At 41.3% G+C, this 20,192-nt stretch overlaps 1 protein-coding gene across 1 annotated transcript; it reads left to right on the plus strand.

Moving 5' to 3' along the window:
- Window positions 1-799: 799 nt before the first annotated feature.
- pros1 (protein S) lies at window positions 800-18,906 on the plus strand. The gene is made up of 14 exons (XM_072657902.1): window positions 800-1,076; window positions 2,640-2,797; window positions 5,283-5,307; window positions 6,325-6,417; window positions 7,432-7,554; window positions 7,688-7,813; window positions 10,056-10,184; window positions 12,384-12,624; window positions 13,555-13,741; window positions 14,764-14,928; window positions 15,258-15,426; window positions 16,396-16,532; window positions 17,043-17,271; window positions 17,933-18,906. The coding sequence occupies exons 1-14, from the start codon at window positions 1,007-1,009 to the stop codon at window positions 18,115-18,117; spliced, it is 2,037 nt and encodes a 678-aa protein (XP_072514003.1). The 5' UTR covers window positions 800-1,006; the 3' UTR covers window positions 18,118-18,906.
- Window positions 18,907-20,192: the final 1,286 nt, after the last annotated feature.

The following is a 20,192-nucleotide window of genomic DNA, read 5'->3' on the forward strand; positions in this document are numbered from 1 at the left end:
AGACTGCTTACTGATATAAAATAATGCAGCTGACACACAGCTTTACATTGAAAGCTTACGTTTCAATAGAAGAGTCATTGTAAGAATATTTATTTATTTATTTATTATTGAAACAATCACTGACTCTCTCTCTCTCTCTCTATATATATATATATATAACTATGAACACCATTCTTGATGATTTATATGATAAATATAATAGGTTTCTTAAAAGGTTTATGTCAATCAAGAAAAAAACATTAAATTATAAACTTAAAAACTAAATTAAACTAAAAATAAAATAAACTAAAATATATAGACAATAGAAATAAGTAAAATAAATTACAATAAGTGAACACAATAAGTCTTAATACGCTACATGTCCAAATGTATGTGGACATTTGTTGTAGACCCCTTCTAATGAAGGGATTCAGCTACGTTAAGTTGCACTCATTACTAATAAATATGTACACACACACACACACACACTGCTTGCTTAGTCCCTCTAGAGATGTACTGCCAATAGAACATGAACGCACTGGCACCATGCCTAATGCCAGGCGTGGGATAGAGGGGTATAAAGCCCCCCAGGACTGAGCTGTGGAGCAGTGGAACTGAGCTAATAACAATAATAAATCGGAAATGCAGTTTGATATTTGCGAAGTTAACTAGACAACATTCAAAATGGAAAAGAAAAAGAAACAGATTTGACAGAAACAGAGCGGACTGTCTGCTCATGCCTGCTCAGGCTGGTGTAAACAGAGGCCCGTTAGCACGCAGGCTAAGCGCCGACCGCTGCCTTGTTTTGAGGCAGTGAGGAGAGCAGAGTGAGGAGAGCGCAGCGCAGCGGAGCACAGCGCCCCCTCTGGCCGCTTGGTCAGTTCGCATTTTGGCGCTCTCCCAGCACCTCCTCGCTGAACCAGCGGGGGAAAAAAACCGTGTGAGGGGGAATAAAAAGTTCTCCCACCGGCCCCAAATCAGCGACCAGCAGCAGAAATACCCTGGAAACACCGGTCCAGGCTTGACCATGGGGAGGACGAGAGTGGCGTCGCTGGCCAGCCTCGTATTAGTCGCGGTTACTCTCTGCGATGCTCACTGTAAGTAACTTCCGTTACCTCAGGTCGGTCATATTCACAAGCCTAGATAACAACAAACCGCCTCCACGGAGCTGTGTGCTGGTCCCTGTCTTTTACGCTCAGAAGCCGCTGATTTGGAGCCACGTAGCGCTAGCTAGCTAACTGTTTACCCTCGACCTGTAGCTCGTCTTACTGAGTGGACTTAAATCCGGGGTAGCGTGATAACCCCCACGGCAGCGCCGTGCAGAGGGCAGCTCGATAAGGTCCGATCGTGTCCGTGCACGGCCACGGGAAGACTGGATGTCGGGCTAACGGCGATGTTACGCCGCTAACAGCAGCTATAAATGTGTGTGTGTGTGTGTGTGTGTGTGTGTGTGTGTGTGTTAGCTAGCCCGTGTTGTCGGGGTCGCCTGTTGAGTTGCTGTGCTCGCCCAGGCTTGCACGTGGTGAGATAAACCCCTGCGTAAAACCCGCTGGCACACGCAGTGGACGCCGTTAATCGGGTTAATGCTGCATGTACGCTGCAATTCCCTCCCCCTGTCCATGCTGTCCATGCCAGTGCCCCCTCTGCCTGGTCCTGCTTCATCACAGCTGAATCACGTGCCTTGGAGCAGCGGGTAAAGTGGAGATGGCTTGGGGCATCAGGTCTTTCACTGTAGTGCTCCTAGAGTACCCCTGCCCTGGCTCTCTCTCACTGTGTTCCCTCATCTAGCATGCCTCATTGAATTAATCAGGGTCCAGTTTCCCAAAAGCATCGTAGTGTTTTGTACTTTACTTCGTTTACTAGCACCGTGGCCCCCGACCCTGGTCCTGGAGGGCCACTGCCCTGCAGGCTTTTGTTTCCCTGCTGCGACACACCCCCTTCAACCCAGTTAGTGTCTGTTAATGAAGGGGATAGTTGGGACAGGTGTGCTGGGAGTAAGAGAAACACTGTCCTAACATGTTTAGGATAGTGGGCCCCCAGGACCAGTGTTTGGGACCACTGGTCTAGCAGAGTACCACTGGTCTAGTTGTCTCAGCTGGTCTCTTATTATGGAGAAAACTAAAGAGATGGTTGTTGACTTCAGGAGAGCATGAGGTGACCACCTCCCACTGAATATAAACGGTTCTGCTGTAGAGATCATCATCAGGAGCATCAGGTTCCTTGGTGTTCACCTTGCAGAGAACTTCACATGGTTCTCTTATTTCCTGGCTCTACTTCCTGCAGACACTGATGATAGCCCCCCTCCCATCATTACACGGTCCTACAGAAGGTATCTGATCCGTCGCTGCCAGACTCTGCAACAGCTTCTTCCCCCAGGCCATTAGAATCCTCCACACACAGGTATTGAACGGGTGCTAATAAACAACCGCTATGGAGCTTTTGGGTTTCAGTAGAAACCCACTGTAACTCTAGGTGCCGACAAGCAAATGCTGAGGGGGGAAAAGTGCTACAGGGGAGGGCAGCCAGTTTGCAGGTATAGATACCAGGTGCCTTAAAAACTGCCAGGGCATTAGCGAGCATTTGGGGTGACTTATTCCCTGTAAAACTTCGCCCCCAGCGGTCAGCAGATTCAAAAATATAACATCTTGTGATTCTTTAAGTCCTGACACAGAACAAGGCATCACAGTTTCTGACGCGGCACCGACGAGCAAATTCCGGGTTTGAAGAGAGCAAACAGGGCAACTTGGAGAGAGAGTGCATTGAGGAACGGTGTAGTAAGGAGGAGGCAAGGGAGATCTTCGAGAACAACCCTGAGACGGTAAGTGGCTTTCTCACAGGTCTGTAGCTACAGCCTGACCTGGGAGACTAAGGCTGTGTCCCAATTATGTCCCACACACTAACTACTATATTAGTAGCATACACTACTAATCTTAATAGTGCGGGTTTGGCAGGTTAATACACAAAATACTAATAGGAACAGTTTTGTACTAGCTGGAAGTGATGCAGCGTAGCTATGCCAACGTGCATTACTGCAGGTACTCTGGCTATCGTCGCTGCTGCACTTGCTTACCTGCTATTTTTTCCTAATTGTAACAAGCACAAATAAATACTGTCTTTTTGTTTTGCATTGTATTGTGGGATAATATCGTTCATTAAAAAACACTCCTCTATTCTATCATCTCTGAAATGAATGCCACCAGTGTTTCTATAATTACATGGAGCATGGGAGGATGGTCTGGGTGTGGAGCTGTCGGATGTTATGAGGAACGTTATACTTACTAGGATGCGCTCTTCTATACATGGTCTGCTCCAGTTAAAAATGGTACACCGTATATACCTATTAAAATTCAAGCTTGCCAAAACCTTAATGGTGGTAATCCCACCTGTGATCATTGTAAACACGCACCTGCTTCAGCTTTGTCCCTCTATTTCTGTTTGTTGGACTTCCATTTTTGGGGCTTTTTCCTAGTATTACAGGGGTTCATATAGAGCCTGCTCCTCCTATTGGATCTGTCTTTGTCTAGTAGCCAGTCTGATACAATAGCATATGCTTCTCTTACAACAAGACACTTAATTCTATTAAACTGGAAGAGCAGTATATCTTCCCTGTTTAGGCACTGGATAAGAGAGATGATGCAATGACTTACACTAGAGAAACTTATACATGTATAGTAGTATAATAAGTATACATTGCAAGCATCTTCTGGCTGGTCTCCCTCTGCGCATCATCAGGCCTCTGCAACTCCTCCAGAATGCAGCGGCACGGGTCGTCTTCAATGTTCCTAAATTCAGCCGTGTCTCTCCACTGCTGCTTTCTCTTCACTGGCTTCCTGTAGCTGCTGCCCACATCAGATTCAAAACCCTGACGCTGGCCTACAAAGCCAAGAACGGACCAGCCCCTCCGTACTTGATGGCAATGGTCAAAAGCCGATCCGCACCAAGAGCCCTTCGAGCTTCAAGTACAGCTTGGCTCGACCCGCCATCCCTCAAAATCCACGGAAGACGAGCGTTCAGGCTTTTTTCTGTCCTGCACCGAAGTGGTGGAACGAGCTTCCCCTGGGTGTCCGAACAGCAGAGACGCTCGCTGTCTTTAAACCCAGACTGAAGACCCACCTCTTCCGAGAGTACTTGGACAAATAGCAGAGTACTATGGTCATCTTATTGTCTTGTGTTTAGTAGAGTCTAAACTTAGAGGTATCTTTAAATTATTGGTCTATTCTAACTAGCTGAGGTTTTTCTTGGGTAAATAGCAAAGCACTTTTGTAAGTTGCTCTGGATAAGAGCGTCTGCTAAATGCCGTAAATGTAAATGTAAGTTTCAAATGACAGGTTTCACTCTTGTTGGAAGCATTTTCTTTCGTATATGGATAGCCTTGCCCTTGTCCACTTTTGATATGTATATTTATATATACTAAATTTTATATATATATATATATATATATATATATATATATATATATATATATATATATATATATATATATATAACTAACTAACTACAGAATGTAGTAATATAGATTTTTCTATAGATATTTGTAAAACCTGAAAAAGCAATTAAAACAAAACTCAGTATGCATTGTGGATATTTGAGTATATCCAACTTTGACACTTTAATCTGCATTAAATACTACATACTCAAACTACTTAGTATTACTAAGTACACAATTTGGACACATCCCAAGACTTCTGCTTTGTTTATTAGTCATTCTCTTTGTGTTTCAAATCTCTTTTAAATGAAATAGTCTTTTCTAACATTTGCGATCTCTGACCAGTAGTTTAGGATCTGCCCTGTGTAATGTCAGTGCATGCACATTGGCTGTTGACAGGTAAAGCACTCTTTATCTCTGTGGTCAAATCAATGGACTTCTCGACAAGCTGATGACGTGCTATGTGCTGTTGATTTTGTGTTAAGTCATGTGACCAGCTGCGTGAGCAGTGGATTGTAGAGCACCAGAAATACAAACACAGCAGATGACAGGCAGCTATGCATAGAGCCCCGATTGCGTACTAATTACCAAAAACTAGTTTTTGAGAGTATATAGTATATTCCTTATAGCATTACTGTGTAGTATGCAATTGGGACACAGCCATATTGTCACCAATATGTCAATTTCCAAAATAACAACTATAGGAATGTTTTTCTAAGTCTTTTTGAACCAGTAATATTAATCATGAAATTTTGACACAACATGTGATGTAAAAATGAAGATGCAGGGTTCATCTGCGTTACATATACACTTTTGCTTATATTGCTGACTGTCTATGTTGTTTTATGTGTTAATGTACTGTGTTTTGTTTTATCAGGAATACTTCTACCCAAAGTATCTTGGTAAGTCATTGTTTTAAGTTATAATAATAGATTTTTACATTTCTGAGTTATATTCAATCCCATTCGCAAATTCTGAAGACGTCTGTCAGTGTTATCTATGCCATGGATCTTCAGCTTTTTTTCAGAGTTTTTAATAATTCTGCTCTCCTCAATACGTATGATCCAACTCAACCAACTTCTTGGCGTTGCTTTCAAATACCCCATCAGAACTGCAGCCATGAACCCCCTTTCCTTCTCTTTATGTACAGCCTCCTACTGGCAAGGCTGTTGCGTCAGATGTCCTCTGAAAAGTCCTGTTTACATTTCTGTTTCACTCTCATAATGATCTGCTGTGATTGCAACATTAGCTCAGTACATTCTTCTGCTGCTGCATGCTTTGGCACATAGGTCAAGTATATCCAGCCTTTTCTACATTCAAAAGAATAAATCACTCAACATAGAATTAAAGCAAATATCTCCTGTGATCAACTGCACTATACCTGTTTTGTTATGTTGTGATCTCGCCTGGACCTGTTCCCCAATTAGCTCTGGCTAGATCCTAGACCAGGAAACAACTTTCCTAGGAAGCCTCACTGACACAGTAGCCAACCACAGTCTCAAAGGCTCTGTGGATTTAACTCCTTAAGATCAACCGTCTCCCTCTCCACCTCCACTTGTCCTTTTCCTACATCTGTGTGTATCTCAGAGAATGTTTCAAAGAGGTGGGAACCCAACTTCAGCCCAAGTTCTGAGTTCCATGCCCTGCTGCACCCTCACTGTCACTCCTTAACCTAAAACTGTACATTTAAGCCTATTGTTGTTGTTGTTGTTGTTTTCCCCCTTCATTTGTTTGCAGCCCGATCTACACTCTGTTACACTCAGGGTAACCTGAAGTAACATGGAAGACTGAAGAGAAATATTAGCGCCATGAACTAGAACATTCATCATCTGACCGAACTGGTCAGGGCATTAGCAGCACCATGTATAACAGGACTGAATGCTTGTGTGGAAACTTTAACCAAGATGTCTTTGTTTTAGTGTGCCGGGGCTTCCATCATGTGGGTATCGCCAACTCAAACACAGATCCTGCAGACCCGGGGATGTCTCAGAACCTCCGCACCTGCGTAAAAGGTTATGCAGATCCTGTGCTTGCGATTAGTGCTGCACCGTCACCATATCAGCATCAGTGCTGATACTGGTACTGAAATACGATATTGGTATTGTCAGCTTAGATCACCAACACCATGAAACTGTTTTTGATGTAGGCAACACGTCAGCCTCGTGTCATTGTTTTGCGGTTGAGACAAAAACGAGCAAATATGCCCTCTGCAAAATATGTAAGGACACCATTTCTAGGAGTGACTGACCTACAATATGTGCACGAATCAGATGGAACAGTATGTTATGTACAGTATGTCTATACCATTCTTTGGACATATACAGTCAGGTGAAAACATAGGACACCCCTATAAACCTCCCCCCCCTATAAATATTTCTAACACATTCTGAACATCTAGACGTTTGATCTTTATGTAAACAATATTGAGGGATGGAGGTAATGTTGTTTTGACAACAAGAGCTTCCTCCAATGAAACTCAAAGGTGTGCAGTCTCTTTCTGATGGTAGATGCTGTACTTTGAGATCAACTGTGGCAGGAGCTACCTGTGAGTGCTGTGATGGACATTTGGAGTTCTTTCTGAAGGCCTCAGAGAACTCTGAGAACTTTGGGTCTGGTCATGTTGATATCACTCACTTCAACACCCAAGAGCAAACCAAACTAAATATCTAAGGTTTAAATAAGCCAGGCTGTATAGTCCTATTAGCTCCGTCTGTTTGTGTTGTTCACATGCAAATCAAATGGACGTATCTTTAAATCTTGGGGTGTCCTTAAAGCCCTTAAATCAGTGCATCACTAATTTTGATGTAGTGGGATGAGATGAGACACTGATGCTGGACATTGGGGCCTGGTTCACAATCTCAGTTCTAGTTCACCCCAAAGGTTTTTGATGAGGTTGAGGTCAAGGCTCTGTGCGGGCCAGGTGTGTCCCAGTACTTTTGTCCATATGGTGTATATTAGATATGAAACCTGTGTGTAAGAGGCTGTGTAGCTTACTGTGGGACTTACATTGGTGTTGTTATCTGCAGACATTAGCAACCAGTGCCTGCCGTTGCCTTGCTATAAGGAGGGGTATGAAAGCTGCATTGACGGTCATGGTACTTACAAATGTGTGTGCAAACCTGGGTGGAGGGGACTTCACTGTGAAGAAGGTGGGTTTTTTAATGTTTAATGTTAATTTAATGGTGGATTTGTGGACCTGAAATGAACCATAATCTTGGTCTGCTAGTCTCTAGAGCGAGAATGGAACAGAATGGGTTGTGTTCTCTTCTCTTTTTCTGACAGACATTAATGAATGTGAAGATCCAGACTTTCGCGCTGGTTGTAACCAGAAGTGCTATAACTTGCCTGGCAGTTTCCGCTGCACGTGTGATGATGGTTACTACTTGCATGAGAAGATCTACTGCACAGGTAATGCATAGCATACATTCTTCAACGTAAACTAAACAAATACTGGTTGATTGTGAAGTTGTTTCGAGAGGAGAACTTCTTTTAGATTGATGATGTAACCACCTGATTCTCCATCGGTTGTAGAAAATTAGAGGACTTGTGCTTAAACTATTGTCCCACAATTTTAGAGAGAAAAAAAACAACAAATGAAGTAAGTTGATTGATGAAGGCCCGTGTTGATGATGGTTTGAGTTTAGATGGTGAGGTGTGTTCTCGTAAGATGTCGTTTGTTCTGAGAGCTCCCCTCACTGCAGTTGATCAGAATCGCCACATCATTTATTCTATAAGGTCCTCCTGTCAGTGATTGGTCCTGATCAATGCATCATTTGTTCTGAGACCTGTGATTGGTCCTAATTAGCATATCATTTGTTCTGATACCTTCCCCAGACTGTGATTGGCTCTCATCACAGCAACATTTGTTTTAAGACCTCCCCCCGACTGCAGTTGTAATCAAAATATTATTTGTTGTAAGTCCTCCCTTGCATTGTAACTTGTCCTAATGAAAGTATAATTTGTTCTAAAACATCCCCCTGACTGTGATTGGTTCTTATCACAGCATTTATTTAGGAGACCTCTCCCCAACTGCAATTGGTCCTAATCACTGCATCATTTACTGTGATTGCACCATCTATTCTTAGACCTTCCTTTAACTGTGATTGGTCCTAGTCATTGCATCATTTATTCTAAAATGTCCCACTGACTGTGATTGGTTCTAATCACTGCATAATTTAGGAGACCTCCCCCTGACTGCAGTTGGTCCTAATCAGAATATTATTTGTTAGGAGACTTCCCCCTGACGGTGATTGGTCCGAATCGCCACATACATTTTTTGGAGACCTCCTCCTGACTGTAATTGGCGCTAATCAAAGTATGATTTTTTTTTTCCTGTTCTAAAATATCCCCCTGACTGTGATTGGTCCTAATCATTGCACCATCTGTTCTGAGACCTCCCTTTAACTGTGATTGGTCCTAGTCATTGCACCATTTATTCTAAAATGTCCCACTGACTGCAATTGGTATTTATCACTGCATAATTTATGAGACCTCCCCCTAACTGCAATTGGTCCTAATCACAGCATCTCCTCCTAATCACAACACCTCCTCCTGACTGTGATTAGTCCTAGTTATCACATTATTTGTTCTGTGACCTCCATTGACTGTAATTGGTCCTAATCACAAGCATCATTTGTTCGGAGACCTCCTCCTGATTACGACTGATCCTAATCATTGCTTCATTTGTTCGGAGACCTCCTCCTGACTGATTAGTCCAAATTATCACATTATTTGTTCTGAGACCTCCCTCGCACCCTCAGACTGTGATTGGTTAGCAGGTGTTCCATCATTTGAAGCCTACTGCCAGCTTTACTGGTTATTGTCTCAAGCCTGAAGTCTTATTATAGTCAGAAGTAATGTCCGTGTGTCTGTCTTATTTGAGACAAAATAATGGTTCATTTGAGTTTAAATCCTCCATGTAGATAAAAAGCTAGAACTGAATTGTTGATTCTGGAATGAGTTTTCATAAATCATCTAGTAAGCAAGGACTGTTTTTCAAAACTGGTTGTGTAAGAAATATTGTATTTTTATGGCCATGAATTATTTGGAAAGAAAGTACTCAACCCTGTTCTGGTTCAAGGTCTGATCCAGATCCAGTTGACTTCTTTCTCACTCCATGCTGTCAGCCAGCTGGGTCTGAGTCCCAACAGCTGTTCCGGGAATGCTGGATCTTTTTTTTCTTCCTGTAAGAGCATAATATGACTCCAACAAAGCTGTGTGGTTACACATGTCAAGGGACCCATGGAGATCAAAATATTAATCTCACAATCACTTACACATGTAACATGAACCAACCAAACCTATTAACCTAGCCTGCACACACACACACACGCACGCATGCATGTTGGGAATGTTTTTTCTCCAAGGTTGTAGATTAAATGAAAAAGTTATTTCTTTTAAATTGCATAAGAGTGTTTTTAAATTCTTTTAAAGTCAGTGACCTCCTTTTGGCAAGGCACCTCTTTTCTTTTACAATAAACAGACCATCTTTCTCTGTCAATAACACAGTCTGTTTTCAGCTCAACTGCGAGACCCCCTCGTGTGTTTGTATAAGGATGTGTAGTGCTATGTGTGGTCATTGCAAGTGTATGGGACTGTGTGTTGAGTATGGGTATGTGTCAGGCTGTGTCAAATCTTGTCTCATCTGCAGATATTAACGAATGTAGGCTTTACCCCAGTATCTGTGAGGAGCCGGCCAGATGTGTCAACACACCGGGCATGTATGAGTGCCTGTGCCCCACTGGATATAAGTACAACTTTACCTCACGCGAGTGCCAGGGTAAGAGATCACTCACACACAGATGCGCATTCACCACTAGAGGGTCTTATACACCAGTGTTTACCACATGCCCTCTGTATTAGGCATGAACTCAGCTGTTCAGCATTCAGTGCTTTCGAAATGTTTGCACAATCTAATTTTACACTCATTTTACACATCTTACGAATGGATGAATCCAGTGATGAAACATAGTGTTGCTGTCGTGCAAAAGCCTTGTATCTCCAGGTTTGCAGATTTTCTTTATAATTTGTATCTGGCTGTTGTTTCTTGTTATGTCAGATGGATAAAATCCTTTACATTGACTTTCATTCAGCGTTTTTGCCCCTCCTGTAAAGTTTTCGATAGCTAGGTAATGTATTTAGCCTAAAGCGATGGCAACACTGCACCACAATTGCTACCTGCCAGGCTCAACCACTCTTGAAAAGCATAGCTTAGCCAATCAGATCTCTTGATTAACTTGAACAACATAAACTTGAACGTCATAAATGAGTGTTATAGCTGGTTTATACTACTGCATAGTGTGCAAGTGTGTTTGCAAACTCCTACGATGCACACTCATGTTAGCAGATATCTAAAGGTGCTTCTACATGAAGTCCGCCCTAACACTGATGGGTTATAGGATATGCTTATTTTTAAAATAAAAGGGATATGTAAAAAAAAAAAAACCTTAGGGACTAAAGTAAACCTGAACAGAAACCAGATGATCAACTGACGCACGGACTAACTTCAGTGATTTCTGCTTTCACAATGTAAGCAAGGGAATCAGTTCCCTTTTTGGTCTTCTTTCACACTGATGAGATGTCTGACCCATTTCTGTTCAAGCTTATTTAGAATCCAAGCTCCGCCTGGGTAGCACTGAATTATGGCTAGTGTTGTTCAGGTTCGCCGTATAACAGATCTCAGATTTGCAGAGCCACATTTAGCCAGCAGCTGCTAAGCTGTTAAAATCAATTAAACAGTTGTAAGAAATTATTGGTGGTCAAAGTTATTTTTGAAGATCATTTTTGGTCTTCTTGTTATTATACTGTTAACCTTTTATTAAAGCATGTGCTTTACTGTAGTAGGGGGTACTGAAGCATTGCTCGAAGTTGCAGCATTTCTCACATTACCCTTTAATCAGGATGAAATCACTATAATACTGCTGTAATTTCATAGCACTGCTGTATCTTTTTCAAGGTCACACAAACCTGTGGGCAACTCTTCTCCTAAGAAGTTAGTTTCTACCTGCTACGTACAGCAAGATTGTGGCTATGTACATATGACGAACATTACGTTTTTTTTAACCATAAAATGAGACGCAAAGTGAATCGGATCCTTTTTACAGTTCCTAAGTTAATCAGACCACAATACGAAGCCCATATACACTTCATTGACACCACTGCAGGAGTTGGTCTGAGTTTGGTTTGTTTGTGGGTCTATTTAGAGGGATCAGAGAATTTCACTTGAAGCTCGGTGTATGATGTAATTTTGAAAATGCCCGCTTTTTGCAGTCTGCTTGTCGGTTCAGAATAGTTACATTGCTGAGTGGAGTTTTATTGTATAAAATTTAAAGCAGCAGTATGCAAACTTTTTATTACTTGCTCCTGGACACCCCCTGCAGCCTGGAAGTGTAATTCACCAAAGGACACTCTTTACATGGGCATTTCTGGACAAGCTGAGAGATATAGAACCGTTGCTGAAAGTGAAAGAAGCATGTGGACTGACACAGTGAAGTTAATATTACAGGATTTTATATGAATATGACATGGTTACACCATTTTATGCAGTTTTTGCAAGTGTTGTCCTTTCCACTTCAACAGAGTTACATTCATTAGTGCAGTTATCAGAATAGCAAAGACAGAGATGCTATTCTCACTATCACAAGTCAAATATTTTTTAAAGATAAAATTATTTCTACATACTGTTGCTTTAAAGGGCCATTGTGGCGTTTCATCAGTAAGATTTCAGTAAATCAGGGAATCATTTTTATCAGCCCAATGTTGTATCAGTTAGATTGCACTTTCAGTCCAATTTCTTTCATAGCAAGATGAGAGACCATTAATTAGCCATTGATGAACTAAAGTGACTTGATGAAATCTTTGGGCTACTTTCCAACAAATGCAAGCAAAGCAACAAATGTGAACCTGTTTTCAACTGTAATTGTCTCATACATGCTGACAACACTAACAAGACCTTACATGTGTGCATTGTGTGTGCTAGACGTGGACGAGTGTGGGCTCAACCTCTGTGACTACGAGTGTGTGAACACTGTGGGCAGCTACTCTTGCCACTGCGATGGGCGTCTGAAAATGATGCTGGCTGAGGATGGGCAGTCCTGCAAGGAAATCCCAGAGTGTGTCCAGCTCTATGACCATAAGCACGAGGAAATGCTTTACCTGGGGGAGCAGTTTATAGGCCTGCCCGTGATGTACCTGAGCTTCCGCCTCTATGAGAATACCAGGTGAGGAATAGTAGAAAGGTTACAGAAGCCAGTTCAGTGTAACTTCACATACATGTGTTGTACAGGATCTACTCATACCTTACAGTTTTGAGAGGGGAGCACCTTCAGTTCCAGTCCTGGAGGGCTGGTGTTCAGCTGAGTTTGGTCATTTCCCTGCTCACATACACCTGGCTTACCTGAAAGCGTCAGCATCTTCCACCAGTTGATTTTAACACCATAGATGGACTGATTAGTGTGTTTGGGGCTGATGCCGATCACTGATTGTCTTCCAGCATAATTGATCACCGATACCAGTTGAGGGCGACGTTGGATGCCATATTAACCTTTCTAGGCAAACCTGGTTATGCATCATCGACATCACTTTTGTAATATTGTGTGCATTGTCTCTCAAGAACTCCAGTGAACTTCCATACAACTGCAGGGGCCTGTCACCTCACAGTGCTGCAGCAACTCGCAAAATATAGATCATATGATCTGACCGGCTCTCTGGATCGGCCAAGTTATCCGGGGATCGCATATTTGGGCTGGAAATCGGTCGATACCGATACGTAGCCAAACAATCCTTCTGTCTTTGCTTGATGCTAAGAATCTTTTGGGAAACATGGCCCAGGTTCAGAACTGTGTTTGAGCAGGTCAGTGATCAATTTGTGCAGGACACAAGCCCCTTCAGGACCAGAACTGAGGAGCCCTGCTCTTTACTGGTCATACTAGCAAATTCCCCTTCTTATGATGTACTTTGGGACAGAATTTTGAGTTTTTCACTAGAGGGCTCACTAGCTGATGTCTAGTGTGCACTTCACAGGAAGGAATATGCAATATACAAAATAATTGGGCAGATTATGGTTTAAGACATCACAGTATCAGTTCTCAAATTCCTGAGCTTTTACATCTTTGAGTCCTTTTTGCGTACTGTTCTGTTTTCACACCCAGGTTTGCTGCAGAATTTGACTTCCGGACATTCGATCCAGAGGGTGTAGTGTTGTATGCTAAATCATCATCAGACTCCTGGTTAATGCTTGGACTCCGAGGTGGCTGCATTGAGGTCCAGTTTAAGAACCAGCACTCTGCTAAGGTCACTAGTGGAGGTAAAGCCATCAATGATGGCCAGTGGCATGTGGTGAGTAAATATCCTGCACTTGATATTTCTGTGTGGGAGGTTTCTAGGGTATTTACAAGCACAAGTTTGACTTAGAAAAGGAAGTGCTGCGTGTCTGTGGTTCAGTTCTGTGCTAATTTATAAACTTGCTTTGCTCTTGTACAAATATTTGATAGTTCACTTATGGAAATGTAGGGTTTAGTAAAACTAAAACTAAAGAAAGTAAAAGTATCTTTGATAGGAAAGTGAAACTTAAGTTTATCAAGGTCAACTTAAAAAAGAAAAAAATCCATTATCAACTTGACTAAAGCAAGAAAATGTGTATATAAAAAAAGGCTACTATGTATATTTTATAGTGCAAATAAGAAAGGTATGATAATCTATTTAGTCATACATAATCAAATGTTTTTCAGTTAACTTGGCACAGAAAGTGCCATATGTAATAGTTTTTTATACCTAATAATACTGTCTTCTGAGACTTTATGCTAATAATTAATAAACATGATTAAATCTTATTTTACTTACCAAGCCATTTTCAACTAGTGATAACCAAAGCCAACTAAACTAGTGACCTAAGTGAAATAAAGTTTGTTTACCCCTAGTCAAAGTTTCTTTTATTGTAAAATTGGAAGATTTTCAAAAGTCATAGAGTTAAAGATACCCATTCTCTTTAACATTTTAAGCAAGATTAGTGTATTACTATTGCAATGTAAGGGAGAAGTTTGCAGAACCTTTATCTTGTTAAAGACTCTTAGCTGGCTCTGAAAATCTTCTACAAGCTGTGATACTTAAAAAAAGTACTGACCATGCAGGTGCCTAAATGTTTACTTCAGGCCCTTTTCCATTTTGTAAATAAAATATGAAAGGACTCTTTAAATGTATGCCTCTGAAAATCAAGTCCTGTTTTACTCCCTTAGCTAGTCACAGTAGCACATTTTGACCAGCTGTGCCAAAACGTTTGCATGCCACTGTATAATGTAATTAGAATCGAAGAGAGCTGGTTGTTCGGTCGTTTGTATCACTGTTGTGCTTTTAATCTGCAGATCTCTGTAGAGGAGCTGGAGAACAGTATCAGTGTGAAAATCAGCAAGGAGGCAGTGATTAGTATAAATAGTCCTGGAAGCCTTTTCACTGTTGTCAACGGCACACTTGAGACCAAAGTTTATATCGCTGGCTTGCCCAACGGCACTGATGGTGTTGTTAAAAAGGTATCTATCCATTCAGCCAACACACATGCAAACAGGGTCCGCATGTAGTCATACTTTGCCGTAGTATAAACTGTATCTGCCCTTTTGAAGTGTTGTTTTTTTGGGGGGGGCTCACAAATGGTCGTTTTTAGATACGTTTAGATAAAGTTGGTGTAAACTTTGCTTAAGACCCACGCAGTGCTCCAGAGTAATGTTGAATTAGCACTTGAACAGTATATACATTTTATACAAGTGTGTGTGTGTGTGTGTGTGTGTGTGTGTGTGTGTGTGTGTGTGTGTGTGTGTGTGTGTGTGTGTGTGTGTGCGCGTGCGCGTTCTGACAAACTTAGATCAACCCACGATTAGATGGCTGTATTCGTGGCTGGACAATAATGAACCAGGGGGCTTCTGGGGTGAAGGCGGTCATTCGGGATAAGGAGAGCAAGCACTGCTATGTTTATGTAGAGAGAGGGTCCTACTTCATTGGTTCTGGCCTGGCCCTCTTCAACATCGACTACAGTGAGTCCCTAATAGTAAGCCCTGTATAAAGATTACAGTAAGTGTAATGGTTCCTGCTAAGTTTTGTTTTCTTGTTCCTGTTTCTTTTTTTTACTCAGTTTTATCATTGTCAGTTCGTACCCACTAGTAAGGACAAGATTTCCTTATGACATGTGAAACCAGCCGAACGGTTTTCCGTTACATCAGCTAAGATGCCCATGCTGGCTTGAATCGCATGGTGGCTCTGAGAGAGAGACTATAGATGGCAGGACTAGCTATGTTCTTTTGGACTACTGGCCATGGGTGGCTATTATTGCCATTTTATCACTTGACCATGTGAACTATTCAGTAACTAAACAAAAACAGAACTTCTGTTACTTCACGTAGGTTGCTATCACGCAATTACATTGAAAATGGATGCAGATGCAGACTGACTGAATGCTTAATGATCTGATTGGAGTGAGGAACTTCTATTCAAGTCACCATCAGTTCTGTGGAATTGACTAAAATTTGATTGATGCAATAATGTTCAGTCTGCTGCCAGTGGAGAATTCTGAGGGAAATATAGTTAGAAAGTAGGGCTATTTCTGTATGTGCATTCCTACATTACAATATAAAACATGGACAGAGGGTGTTTCAGCAGAATTAAAGCAAAGCAAAGATTACCTTTAAATCTTAGATTCCAGAAAATAGCCACCCACTGCCCAAATAGTAACAACAAACCGATTTCAGCGGGAAATCATCTGACATGTCTTCGGAGACAATTACCTGAATTAGATGTCAGAATTAAATCCCTGTTATTTGGATGAAGTGCACAGTTTGATTATATGCTTGTGTGATATGTAACCATGCATTAAAAGATTATCTGTTTATATGAAATATGAAGTAAATTTTAAAGAGTGAATAATAGTGATGAAAAATGATTTGGCATAATAATGTGTTTATATAGAGTCTCACTGTGTTCATGTTGTGTGTTTGCTTTGGTTTTAGGCCTAAATGGTCAGTGGAGACTAGATGTGGTGATGAGCATTCGTCCATCCAGTAGCACAGGTGTCCTCTTTGCCCTTGTTAGCAATGACACAGTCCCACTGTCTGTTTCTGTGCTAACTCGAGGACCAACCGATGCGGTAAGAATTCATTTCAGCCGCCAACTGAATCCTACCTATATTATTGTGATGCTTGAACATAGCCCAAGTAGGGATGGGCATTTAACCATTTGCTAGTCAAATAGTGATATTTATAAACTAACAATATTAGACTAATACACATAGAAAATATTGTTTATGAATAAAGAAATTAAGAAATTGTCTGTACCAATTTTTTCTGTTCAGTCTATAGTTGCAAAACCCTCACTGGACAAATTTGCCATGTTTTGTTGTTTCCATTTTTTCCAGCTTTGCTTAAATTTGGTTAATATGAGATGCAACAGCAGCTGCTTGTGTTCTCATTCTCATGGTTTAGAGAAAAACATTGAATAAACAATGAGACAATACATGTTGTGAATGCCTTATTTGAATAAGTTCTGAAAGCTCTATGATTAAATAACCATGCCCATCCCTGGTTGAGGGTAGACCAGTGCTTTTCTGTCACCTCTCATACTCACTAATATTTACTTTCCAATGGTCACCTCATCACAGGACCTGCAGGTGTTTTTAGATGGCGTTCCAGTTGCAAAGCTCCAGTCGGTGATGCTTTGTTATCCAGGGCACATGGTGGTGGAGATGCATGTGTCTGCAGATGGCCTCCAGCTCGCAGCCAACTCCTCCACTGTTTTCTACACTGACCGTGATGCTCTCAGACAGGCCTTGGCCAAGCTCAATGGCACCATGCAACAACCAGTTGACACCTATGTTGGGGGACTGCCAGGTACTTCCGTCTCCTCATGCAAAAAAAAACATAAAACATTATTTAGCAGCAACCAAAATGTGTTCACTCATAGTGTAGATAATCACGTGAATATGCAAAGGATAAGACAAAACCACTGCATAAATCACTATCAGTACATTTCTGTGATTTGTGAGATCTTTAGAGAATTTTCTTTAAGCTCCTCAAACATCAGAAATGAAGCTTAATACTTCAAATGTATACACCCTTGGGAAGCCATTACTGCTCTTAACCCTGCTTAACACTGTATAATTCGACAAGCTGTTTGAAAGGAACTGCTTATGCTGCCCTAAGATTCCCATGCATCAGCATTATTGGTAGCTGCAGACATGTCCTTTTAAAGAGCAACCGCCCATGTCTTCCTTCTCGAGATAATAAATCTTATAGTCTGAGCCTACTACCATCCCAACTAATAGAGACATTTCAAAGAACGTTAGCCCACAACAAGTTTCAGAAACTTTCTAAGAACAAAAAAGGAATATTTTCCACTAACCAAAAGGTGTTTGCAGCCTAAAAATGCCAAATCGTCAAGATAAAAACACAAATCAGTCAGACAAAAATGTAGACCAAATATTTGAAAAAGTACAAAAGCCATCCAGCAATCAATGACCATCTCCCTCTCTTTCTGTTGTTCCTTCTCTAGATCTTCCTCTATCTTCTACTCCTGTCTCAGCATACTACCATGGCTGCATGGAGATCCATGTGAACGGGAAGCTGCTTGATTTTGATGAAGCTGTCAACAAACACAACAGCATTAAGTCTCACTCCTGTCCACCCATTTCTCCTCCTGAACCTCCGGTCAGTGAGGCATTACCCTCCCTGTATTAACCAGGAAATGATGTCACAGGCTGGGGCATTGGGGATGCATTGCTGTTGCTGTCTGTCCAGCTGTAAATACTGGTAAGAAAGTAAACGGAGAAGGAGAAAAAACAGAGGAGAGGGGCGAAGGTGGTTGTTTGTTCTGGGTTTTCCTGCAACAACACTAAACCTTGAATACCATTATTGACTTTACTGTGAACATAAACCCCTTAAACTGCAAAGGCCTGTAGGTTACAACTAACACAATGGTGTCCTAGTATTTCCCAGACAATTTGTAGTACTTACTGAATATTACGTTTAACAGAACTGTACAGTAAGCCTGCCGTTTAAAAGCTTATTGGCCAACACTGTTGGTCATGAGAGGACATTGTCACTATATTTCAAGTTTTTAAGAAATAGCATGTAATGCAATACAGAGCTGAGCTCTGACTGGTTTAGACTGGTGAAATAAGTATTCTTATGAGATGTAGAGAATAAGACCGACCCAACCCAGAGATTTTTACTAGGATCTGGTCAACAGTCTGTTTCCTTCTGAACAACTGGAAAACTTGGTTTGGTTTTTCTTTGGTTTTTCAGGAACTTGGACGGATGATTGTAAAACAAACATCAAACAATTTTACTGTATTTTGAATTCATTATTGAGATGGATTTTAGTTATTATTCACTCACTGTGAATTATACACAGTGAGTATTTTAATAAAAATGGTGGGAAAAACTCCAACTTTAGCATGTCATGTATACAACTACATAAAATGTTCCGTTTATAATAAATAAAAAATTCCACACTGTACTAACGCACTAAGTTGCTCTGTTCGTTTGTTCCCCTCTGGCTTCGATGGCCTGTAGAGCACCATGGTTATGTTGTTGGGAGGCACTCAATGTGTGAGAAGTCCATTTTTGGTACACTTTAACTATGACGGCTCTAAAACTTTGCATGAAGTTGGTGGTTTCTGAGATGCTGCCACCCTTCGCCCACTGTCACAGTCATATCGGAGTATTATGACCACCCCTGAACTCTGCCTGGGACGTCACAGAAGAGGTGCAATCAGGTTTGCTGCTTGCATAAATAATAGGGTATCAGATAAAGGGTGGTAGCATCTCGGAAAGCGCAAATTTCGTAGGAACGGAGGATGGATATCTCCCACATTGAGTGCAAGAGGGGAATGACAGAGCAATCGATGATCCACTGTGTAACAGTTACCCTCTATATTGCACACTGTTCATCACCTAATACAGTTCATGCCATGACATTTCACTACATTAGGACCACATTCCTGTGTGTGTGTGCGTGTGATCATGTGCATGTGCACGTTTTATACAGTTGCAAGAAAAAGAAAGTGAACCCTGTTGGAATTGCCTGGATTTCTGCATTGCATTGGTGGAGGTGATTATTAATAAAAGTGCATCTACAGGTTATTAAATTCATGGATTCACTTACTTTTTCTTGCCTGCGCTGTGGATGTTGGAGATGATCAGTGCAACTGTGTTATTAGTTAGATGATCAATGTTAATTATTAATTGTTAATTGTGTTAATTATTAGTAATCAGTGCAGAATAGAAGAAGATTACAAATGATAAAGTTTATCTGTCATATTTTAATGTTTTAATACCCATGTGATCTAGCCTAGCTCGGAGAGAAGGAGGGTTAACAGTGGTGGTTCTGGTGGTGGTGAAGAAGGAATGTATGAAGAGAGGGGAAACATCTTTTGGAACATATTTTGGAAACATCTGCAGGGAAAAGCATTTAACGGTGCAATATTTTGGAAAACTGAAAATTGGCATGTGTGAGAGACGAGATGGGAGATGAGAATTTGTCTTCATATTGGCTCATATGTCAGAAGTGTCCAGCTTGAGCTACAGACTAATGTTCCACATATATTAAAAACTCTAGACCTGAAGGTCCACGGTTAAAGACTGTCGTCTAGACTTTCATCAATGGTCTGTTCCTGACCGGAGAACTGTTCTTGGATCATTTCTGCTGGTGGATCACTCGCTACCCAATAATGAGTTCAAAATAAAAAGAAGTCTAGCAAAATGGCAGTGTCTGATACACACTGCCATGTTAGTGTCATTGCTGTGTTGAT

The sequence above is a fragment of the Salminus brasiliensis genome, chromosome 15 (assembly GCF_030463535.1).
Source record: "Salminus brasiliensis chromosome 15, fSalBra1.hap2, whole genome shotgun sequence".
Taxonomy (NCBI): Eukaryota; Metazoa; Chordata; class Actinopteri; order Characiformes; family Bryconidae; genus Salminus; species Salminus brasiliensis.